The sequence below is a fragment of the Sinocyclocheilus rhinocerous genome, unplaced genomic scaffold (genome assembly GCF_001515625.1).
Source record: "Sinocyclocheilus rhinocerous isolate Xijiao unplaced genomic scaffold, SAMN03320098_v1.1 scaffold303, whole genome shotgun sequence".
Classification (NCBI taxonomy): Eukaryota; Metazoa; Chordata; class Actinopteri; order Cypriniformes; family Cyprinidae; genus Sinocyclocheilus; species Sinocyclocheilus rhinocerous.
The window spans coordinates 487813-498665 of record NW_015656152.1 but is presented as its reverse complement, the minus strand read 5'-3'; the positions used below and the strand labels follow the sequence as shown (position 1 = coordinate 498665).

The 10853-nt window shown below is 37.8% G+C and overlaps 1 protein-coding gene across 2 annotated transcripts in view; it reads right to left on the bottom strand.

Moving 5' to 3' along the window:
* Positions 1 to 10853, bottom strand: part of LOC107719370 (ras-related protein Rab-10) — a 27393-nt gene that overhangs the window by 6324 nt on the left and 10216 nt on the right. For both annotated transcript variants that reach the window (XM_016526777.1, XM_016526778.1), the window contains 3 exons: positions 6409 to 6469; positions 3606 to 3744; positions 2108 to 2197 (listed from right to left, as the gene is read on the bottom strand). In XM_016526777.1, coding sequence (XP_016382263.1) covers positions 2108 to 2197; positions 3606 to 3744; positions 6409 to 6469 — 290 coding nt within the window. The remainder of the gene's footprint in view (positions 1 to 2107; positions 2198 to 3605; positions 3745 to 6408; positions 6470 to 10853) is intronic.

Below are 10853 nucleotides of genomic sequence, written 5' to 3'. Positions count from 1 at the left end.
CGCTGTTAACTATACAATACCCTGTGTCAGTTGGTACATTAATGTGATTTGTAAACAAACATTTAAATTGCACATAAGGCGGTTTTTAATCGATGTGATACAATTCACGACACTGATTTCACAATACAATTTTCTCATGATTTTTTTTAAACAAAATTAGATTTAAGACAAATTATAAATGAAAAGGTATCCTTTTATTATTACTTAAATATAAATTTAAGATAAATTTAGGATAAAATGCTGCACATTTCTTTGTGAAATTGAAATGTGTCAAATAACAAAACTAAACTGAAATTTTAAAACAAATCCCAAATCAAATAAATAAATAATACAAATAAAAGAAATCTCTTCATATAAACAAACTAAGGCTTTGCCTGTGCTCTTTCCATTTAAAATTAGAGGCAACCACTTCATCTGAATCACAATCCAAACAAAGATGCTGCATACATTCAACATGAGCAGTTTTTAATATAAAATTAGATTGTATAATTGGAAATTTTAAACAAAAACAGAACACTCTGACTTTAGTTTTGTGAAACTATACTACATAAAACATCTGCACGAAACCAAAACAGCAGACGGGCGGAATGAGATGCAGAATCACTCTCTAACAGCAGGTGGCGCTTATGGAACAGCAGCAATACAGCGTTTCCATGGTTACCACTGTAAACAAAGCAGCGCACTGTGCTTATGAAAACTGCTTTAATATGCATTATACAGAGGCAAGATGAAAAGAAAATACCATCTAAACTTTTCTAAAGACAGTTCCCCTCGAGAGATACATTCATATAAATAGGGCTGGGTATCGTTCAAAAATTTTCGATATCGATACCTTGACTTCGATACCGGTTCCTGAACGATACTTTTTTTGATACCAATTTTATGAAATCAATTTTAACAAGATTACATTATCTAAAAAAAAACTACTTTGGTTTTATTTTTCAGCTTGTTGATGTTTAAACTCAAAGACTCAAAATGGATCAAAAGGATCAAAATGTAACCAACACAATAAATCAGTGCAAAATAGTTTTAATAAAGCTCAAATAGTCTTCAGTTTACACATCTGTTAGGCTATATTTACACTAGTTAGTGTTCATTTTAAAATGCATAGCTCAGACAGAATCATGATTTCTATATATTTTCCACTGATTTACTGATGAGCATTAGCAGCTTTCAGCGCTGTCTGCTTGTGTTCTCTCTTCCATGATCGCTGCTCTGACTCAGAGGTAATAACATATTTAATTTCAGCAACATTACATGGCCAAAACACACTTTAGACAGCAATCGGAAGTTATTACAAACACTCGATGGTAGTTTGTCACATAACACGCGCTTTCGGTCTTGTAGTATGAACGGACATCTGCATATGATCGGAACTCCATGCAGCTCCCGTGCTACTCTCCATTGGAAGTGAATGACCGGTCTGTTGCTTGTCATTTGTCGGAGATAGTGGAAAGCCGGCTTGAAACGCAGTGGAAACGCCAGTATGACAAGGATCGTTTTCATTTTAAAACATAACAAAAACATACCAGTGTAAATGTAGCCTTACATCTATGGGGGCTGGGATGCATTCACACTACAGCCTCACGTGTGCTCCACATCTCTGAGTGTAACCGGTGTTAACTAGGTGTGTTCGACTTGACGCAGACCGACTGTGCAGACCGATCGGTGTATTACAGTACCACGAGAGCTAAAGAGAGCAGACAGCTCCGTGCGCTTTCGAATCGCTCTCGCGGATGATCGATTTGCACCACACCTCTTCTAGTCGAACACACCGGCTAGTGCTGCAGGCTTATTGGCTCACTGACGCTGATGAGATTAACCCCTTAGGTATCGAAATTTGGTACCGAACGACGAGACGTTTTTCGATACTCGATGGTATCGAGGCAATTCGGTCGGTGCCTAAAAAGTATCGAACTCGATACCCAGCCCTACATATAAACTCCCACCGCCAAATGTCTCGCGATTCATTTAACATCACAACCAATCTGAATCATCACATATTTGTATATCGATGTTCAACCGGCTCGCGGCGCATCGTTACATCCCTAATTAAAATTGATATTTTCAACCCAGCCTGAATCTTAACTCATCCACAATCCCTCACCTGTTCCCCCTTGGCTTTTGGTACGATACGTTTGTCCTCCATGTCACACTTGTTGCCTAGCAGCATCCTCTCCACATCCTCATTAGCATGCTGCAACAAACATACACACATTTGAGATGATGCATTCTCACTTAATACTGATGTTCAGACTGAGAGTACTTAAAGTGGCTTCAGAAGTCACAGAAGAAACAGTACTGAAGAACTGAGTTTGCATCAGTGGTGCAAGTATGTGAACGACAGGCCACCAAACACACAACCACATCCCTCTTGGAGTCTCATGTTATATGAATTCTCTTGAAATTGCTGATTGTTTGGAAATTCTGCATAACTCATCAGACTGAAAATCAAACAGTCGGCAGTTTCACTCCATGACTATGTATCTGTAAGTTGGTGTTTTTACAGGACTGGAACTTCAAAAGTCCTACACCAGCGGTTCTTAACTCAAAAATGGGTCATAGGTATGTTCTATTTATAACAACACAATAATAAAAAGCAACTAACCACATGATCATGCATAGTTAGGCTACTAAAATAAATGGGCTTATTAACTTTTAAAAGGGAAGAGAAAACACTTCCCATATTGTTTTGTCGTTGACGTCAAGAGATGCTTGTCCAAACAAACTCTGTATTTAGGTACAAATTCATGCGTCTCAAAAACCATGAACAAAGCTATGCAAGATAAAGGAAAACTGCATGCAATATGGTTTCACCTGACCAGTCAATTATTGGCCAACATTTTCCTATTCAGCCCATGTCATAATCATTTTACATGTTTACAAGTTTTTTTATATTTTATTTTAATTAATGTTCGTTACAAGTAATGAAAATATTTTTATGGTTTTCATTTTAGTTGACAATTCTAGTTATGTTAGTTCTTATGAAAATGAGAGATTCAAATTCAAATGAGAAATCTAATTCAAAATATTAACAGTATATCAATGATACTAAAATAACACTGCATTATTTTTAAGTTTAATTTTAAGCACACTTTTGTTAACTATTGTGTATGTCAAATGTCAAATCTGGGTCTTAGGGCAAAACTAGTTTTACAGATTATCTACGCTACAATCACAACATTTTCTGTTCAGACATACACAATCCTATTAAAGGGATAGTTGACCCAAAAATTTAAATTCTGTCATCATTTACTCACCCTCGTGTTGTTCCAAACCTGTATGCATTTCTTTCTTCTGTTGAACACAAATAATGACATTTTGAAGAATGTTGGTAACCAAACAGTTTTGGTTCCCATTGACTTCTACAGTATTTTTTTTCATACTGTGGAAGTCAATGGGAACCCGCAACGATTTCGTTACCCACATTCTTCAAAATATCTTCTGTAATGTTCAACAGAAGAAAGAAATTCATACAGGTTTGGAAAATCCTGGTGAGTACATGATGACAGAATTTTCATTTTTGCGGGGAACTATCCCTATAAAACATCACTTCCTGAATGGCAGTAATCTGAGGGTTAGAGTAAGGTTGTGTAGAGACTGACCTCATCGATATTTCTGAGCCATTTGCTGATGTTTTCGAAGCTCTTGGTGTTGGTGATGTCATATACGAGCATGATTCCCATGGCCCCTCTGTAGTAAGAGGTAGTGATGGTGTGAAACCGTTCCTGTCCCGCTGTATCCCTGCACAAACACATCGACAACCACAATCAAACACTACAGCAGCCCAGACGCTCAGGGACCCAATGGATCACAGAATACAGAAAATCCAAATTTTCTTCGGTTGGCAATAACTGGTGACCACAGCTGACTAGTTAAGCACCACCAATTGTTACTAATCAATTCTAAATCATCAACTGTTGTCTTCTACTATACTGCTGGACAATCAATTGTGTTTCAATAGGCTACAAGGCAATTTCACAGAGAGTATCCAAAATGGGAAAACACAGTATTGGGGAAATAAACATGAGAAACAGAATAAAATCTGATCCCTATTTCAATGAAAATCCACCAAACCTGTAAAACGTCATTCATTCAGACAGATTCAGATTCAAAAATGGAGCCAAACGTCACGGTTTCTTCCATGCAACTGTAATTTGATTAAAGACATTTTTACCTCAATGAGAGTGTAATTATCTGGGTGCTTTTCTCTTTAATATTTGCAGTAAACTGTGTCTTAAAAAACTAATGTGTGTCACTGAGACACAGCCAAAACTGTTGTTACTGTCGTTACTCCAGAATGATAACATTCCTGGCCACAAGCCACCAAATGAAACTATGAGGAACAACATTATCATTATAGGAGTTGTTTGGATGGTAACTTTCCAGATAACTTGTCAATACATTGTTTTATTTTCAGACTAAAGCCATTTACATGCATTTGGTGCATGACAGGTGGTAATTTTGTATCCTGCATATAAAAAGAGCTACATAATATATAGAAATTATCGAAATATCGCAAATGTACAAATCACAATATGCATATCACAGCTTGCAAAAACGGAATGATTTCAAAAGTTTCCAAAATGTAAGCTCCGGTGAGAAGTGGCAAACGTGGAAGCGCAGAGGAGAGAGCAAAACAAAACACCGGTCACAAATCAGAAGTTTAAAAATTTGGATTTGTAAAGAAAAACGTCAGAGGATTTCGATATAAGCCAAGAGGAGACTGATTTCCCTTTACTGTAAACAAAACTTGGTTCTCGCGAGACTAGCATATTCTCACCGGAGCTTACGCTATGCCTACTTCATCCACTGGAACACCACTCTCTCGTGAACACGTGTACAACAGTTAGCGGAAGCTAGAGATTACGTTTTATAAAGTTTTAAATATGAATATTTTTCTTACACAAACGCATCGCTCTGCTTCAGAAGGCCTTTATTAACCCCCCGGATCTGTGTGGAGCACTTTTTATGATGGATGGACACACTTTATTTTGTTGTTCATTAAAAATATTGCGGAAAAAGAGAACAATGCAGAGAAGATCTTGTTTACAACAAAACCGAAACCAAGCCGTTCACACAGAACACATATTTCGCACATTTTCTAGAGGGACATCTATTACCGTTGCACTCGCATCTCGCACAAAGGAGCCGCATTTTTAGAAAGCCATGTAAAATTCATGCAATTTAACATATATCGAGATTTTATGGCAGGGTTTTTTCCCCCATCCCACTGCATCTCATGTTTTCAAATGAAAAATGTACTCCGTGTGATTGGCTTTCCGCCCTTTGTATTAAACTATGCATAGATACATGATGCTGTTGTGTTTATAGTTGTTTAAAGGGTTAGTTCTCCCAAAAATGAAAATTCTGTCATTAAAGGGTTAGTTCACCCAAAAATTAAAATTAGGCTGCGTTTCACTCACCCCCGAGGAATCCTAGGCGTTTATGACTTTCTTCTTTCAGACGAATCCAGTCGGAGTTATATTAATTAAAATTATAAAATTGTCTTTGATCTTTCAAGCGGTTTAATGCCACTCAGCGGAATCCAGTCGGAGTTATATTAAAAATTGTCTTTGATCTTTCAAGCTGTTTAATGCCACTCAGCGGGTGTTGCATGCATCAGTCCAAAAGAACTTAAATAAAAATCGCCCATCCATAAAAAAAAGTGTCTCACACGGCTCCGGGGGGTGAACAAAGGCCTTCTTGTAGCGAATCAATGAGTTTTTGTAAGAAAAATATCCATATTCAAAACGTAATAATCACTTTAATGTAGCTTGCACCAACAGTTGTACACAAAAGACCGGTGAGTCTCGTGAAAACCAACGTTTGTTTACAGTATCAAAGGAAGCAAAGTTTCCTTACTTTAGCAAAGGAATACCAGTCTCCTCTTGTCTTATATCGAAATCCTCTGACATTCTTCTTTATTTGTTTATAGTTGTTTAAGCAAAGCAACTTAATTATAATTGGTTTATAAACATTATTTTAAACATTAAGCACTTGTTTCACAGATAGTCATGTTATCTTATGCTTTGAATAAACGTGCATTAGTATTATTTTGCTCAATGCGCCCTCCTGTGGCCTTAGAAGAGAAGCCAAAAGCTTTTCTTCACCCTAACTGAAATTATGCATTTTAAATTTGAATATAATTCGAATTTTTATAATATTTAAGTACAAAATTCGAATTTAGTTTTTCAGCCATTTTGACAGCCCTAATGTTGGCTATATCATTTTCAGTTTTTAAATATATTTAAATAATTAAATTTACATAAATTGTATTTAATTTAATATTTCAATTTACATTTAAATCTAAACTGATTTTACACACATAAAGCATGGTTTTATCGCAGAGCACATTATGTATAATGAATTCCATAAATATGCAAACACACATTCAGTAGTACTTACCATATCTGTAGCTTTATCTTCTTTCCTTGCAATTCAACTGTTTTGATCTTAAAATCGATTCCTAAAAAGACAGAACAGAAATTGAAGAAAGACACTTAAAATAAACAGCATTCTGTGAGTTAAACAGAATATTCAATGAGAAAAAAAAAGTTGAATCACTGGAATTTTGTTCACTGGAAATTGATCGGATCCACCTATGCTTTCCATACTAGAATGGAGTCAGATCTGAATGTGAGTTTGCAGTGGATTGTAGGGGATCTACTCTCCTCCTGAGGCGCTTTTTAGGAGGCTTTATCATCAGGACGTTGAGGCTGAAGGTGAAGTCAGACTAGGGCTACACGATTAATTAAAATTAAATCACAAAGGCGATAAATCGCGATTAGGCAGAAGCTGCGATTGTCATGCGTATCCTTCAGTGAAGCACAGTTCTGTGATCAGCAGTAAATCTCCATCCGAAGGCCAGAGGGCGCTCTCGCGCTGAAACTCCAAATAGGCCCCGCAGAAGAAACCCAGGAAATGCCTATAGCGGTTGCTGAATAAACAGAAGATTTAACTGCTTTCATTGATTCAACGTGACTAATAAACACACGACTACGGCAATATATTGGTTATCTGAGTTCGTTTTATTATAATAAAGTATATAATAATGCAATGTTAATCGACAGCCTTTATCACTGCTTAGAATACTATGAAATATGTTGTGTGCCTTATTCTGTGTAAGAAGCCACATCATCTCACAGAAGGATTTATTTCAAACACTCGACTGACGTTATGAAGAGAGTTTGGAGTAAAACATGTTATTAAATGTGGTATTATTTTCACGTGCTTTCAGATGGAGCAGCATTTACTACACAGAGCCATAGTTCACTGAGAAGCTACGCAAACAGATTTCATAATCGCAGAACGTTATCTTCGATTTCATTATCACGCGATTATATCGCCTGCGATTATGAACGCGATTTTGCGTAGCTTGTCAGTGAACTATGGCTCTGTGTAGTAAATGCTGCTCCATCTGAAAGCACGTGATGGAGATTTACTACTGATTACAGAACCGGCTTTACTGACGAGATGCGCATGACAATCGCATTCGATTAATCGTGCAGCCCTAAGTCAGACGGTCCAGAGCTTCTCCATATATCCCAAAGGCTACACTACTTTTCAAGCGTATTGTTATTTACCATTATTGCTGTAATCTTTTGTACATTAACTAGCTTAAAATTATTCTGTTAACTACTGGTAACTTACTAGTAACTTGGTAAGCTTGCATTGTGTACAATCGTAGCCTACAACAATGACTAAATTATCACACTGCCTAAAAAGGAAAGTTGTTTCTGAGGCGGAACAAGTTATTACATTTGAAATATTACAAAGACAAACAATCTTTCTTGTTTGAAATAACATACACTGATAAATCATACACAATAAGATCAGGAAACTGTATTAAGTGGGAAGGAGGGTCATTTTTATTTACTGTTGACTTCAAGGCCTGTTCACAACGTCGTCTTAAGCGACAAAACGGTAAACGAGTAATTTTTTTGCATGCGGAATTTTCATTAGTCACTGTAAAAGTGTGGGATGTGCAGGCACACATTAGTTTTCCTCTAAGGCTACTTGCGTAGGAGAAGCTTCTCCAAATGAGAAACAAACCTTAGCATTCACTGTGACACAGAAAAGCGTCAAGAAAACGCTACATTATCTATAGCAAAACCTGTATCAATTTGGCATTTCTACCAAGTTTTTTTATTTTAAAAGCAAAAAAATAAACAAAACATTAGGTTTTGCAGAGACTCGGGCGGCTGAACGTAGCGTCACAGTGTTTGCTCATGTAGAGGATGAAGGGTAGAGAGATCTCTCACTTAGCAGCGTGTATTGTTGAGACTAGCACGGACCAACACGGACAGGACAGGCAGAATGGAAAGGTTCATCTGAGAAACTGCTGAGAGTTTAATGGCCCAATGGCACAGTAAAAGCATTCAGACAGAAACTCACGCTGGAAAATGTCCTGAACTGATCGCTGGTTAGATACTGTGTTTGTCCTGCAGCACAACTTTATTAGTGATGTTTGCAGACAGACTTGGACTAGTAAGTGACTCCCACAACACCCTAGCAACCGTGAGCAATGTGCCAAAAAAAAAAAAAAAACCTTAGCAACCACATAGTGACAGCCTAAAATTAGAAAAAACACCTAAAATGCTCAAAACACTTCAGCAATGGCAGAGTAACAACCTAAATCACTCAAAACACCTTAGTAACCACATAGTAACCTAAACTAGGGCTGTGCGATATGGACAAAACAAACCTATCGCGATTTCTTGATCAATTTTGCAATTTCGATTTTAATCACGATTTTGACACACACAGACATGCTTTCCAGTCATAAATGCATTCAGTGTGAATTTGAAACATATTTCCAAAAGAAAACCAATTAGAGCTTTATCAAGAAGCTGTAACAAGTCTCTAGAACAGACATAAGGCAAAATAATCACTAAGCAAAGGCGTAACAAAATGTCTCTAGAATAGACATATGGCAGGGGGAAAAAAATCCTGTGTCCAGGGATTTTTTTTGCCATGCATTGGTCATAGAGCTCTTTGTGGCGTTGCCTCAGATGTTGAACTAGATTTGTTGCGCCAAGTTCACACGTACTCCGTCTGCAGTGCGTTTAGGCCACAGAGTGGTGAGTTCTGACAGGCTGCATCAGAGCCAAATAGCGCATTTCAAAATTAAGTTATTTTATCGGCGAATCGGTTTTGAAAATGACCGATACCGATAATCATAAAAATGCTTAATATCGGCGTCGATAATCGGCCAGGCCGATAATCGGTCGACCCCTAGTGTGAACCTGCCGGTACGTTTGTATGCCTGCCCGGTCTGTTCTGTTCTCGTGCTCCATTTAGGCGCGCTGCATTCTGATTGGTTCGGATAGCATACTGCGGGAGGTCGGGGGCGCGGAAAATCGTGCTGTAAAGCGATTTAGAAATCGCGCACGCTCAAATCGCGATTTTATGACGATTTCGATTAATCGCACAGCTCTAACCTAAACCACTCAAAACACCTTAGAAACAGCAAAGTAACAACCTAAATCGCTCCAAACACCTTAGCAACTACATAGTAATGACCTAAATCACTCAAAACACCTTAGCAACCACAGAGTAACAACCTAAATAACTCAAAACACCTTAGCAACCATATAGTAATGACCCAAAACTCCTCAGAAACAGCATAGTATAAACCTAAATCACTCAAAACACCTTGGCAACTACAAACATGCTAAACTCAATACACTTTAGAAACCGCATAGTAACAACCTAAATCACTCAAAACACCTTAGAAACAGCAGAGTAACAACCTAAATAACTCAAAACACCTTAGCAACAACATTAACAACTTAACTCAAAACATCTTAGTAACCACATAGTAACAACCACTCAAAACACCTTAGCAACCACATAGTAATGACCTAAATCACTCAAAACACCTTAGTAGGGCTGCACGATACATCGAAATTATCGAAATATCGCAAATGTAAATATCGCAATATGCATATCGCAATGGCGTGCGATATCATTATCATTTTAATAATAGGCTACTTAAATCAAAACGTTGCAAAAGGTCAAAGTTTTAGTTCGACGCATATAGCAGAGAATTGCTTGACGTTAAAAAGAGTTAAGTGCAATAAGTTGCAGAAAACAACTCTTTGCCGTCTCGTCTTGCTGTTTGACTCACACCTGAAGCACGCGCACAAGCCGCATCTCGCACAGCGTCTCTTCAGTTCTGCCTCACACGTGCAAAGCGCGCGCACACACAGACACACACACACACACACTTCGTCTTTCGCATCTCCTCATGTTTGAACAGACACATACACACAGAATTATGTCAATAGTACCCGTCTCGACGATCATTCTCGTAAACGCAGTCGGTTATTAAATATTTTAAAATATAATTTAAATTGATTTTACACACTTTAAGCAATATCGTATCGTAGTGCTGGGCGGTATACCGGTTCATACCGAATACCGTTGTTTATTTTTCTTATGATATGAATTTTTAAAACACCGCAATACCGGTGTCGTTTAAATAATGTTCGGAACGAGTTTGAAGGGGGTCTCTTTTTTTGGATAAACCTTAGCTATGATTCAGTTGGAAGACGTCGCCAGTGCTGCCCCGCGAGCACGAGGTCTGACTCTCCCGGCACAGTGTCGTCTCTCTCGGCGTCTGTTCTGTGCAGTGAGCAACAGAGAAGCAGCGCTTTCAGCTGGCCGTACCACAGCCGACTCGTCAATAAATGAGTACAAAACAGCGTTTCCAAGCACCTGTCGCTTACTGACTGTTTGGAATTATAAATATGAGCATAGTTTGTCTATTAATATTATGCAATTTTATTATTATTATTTTTTTTTTACTCAGACGCAGGCAGTGCGCTGCATGAGACAAAAAAGTAATA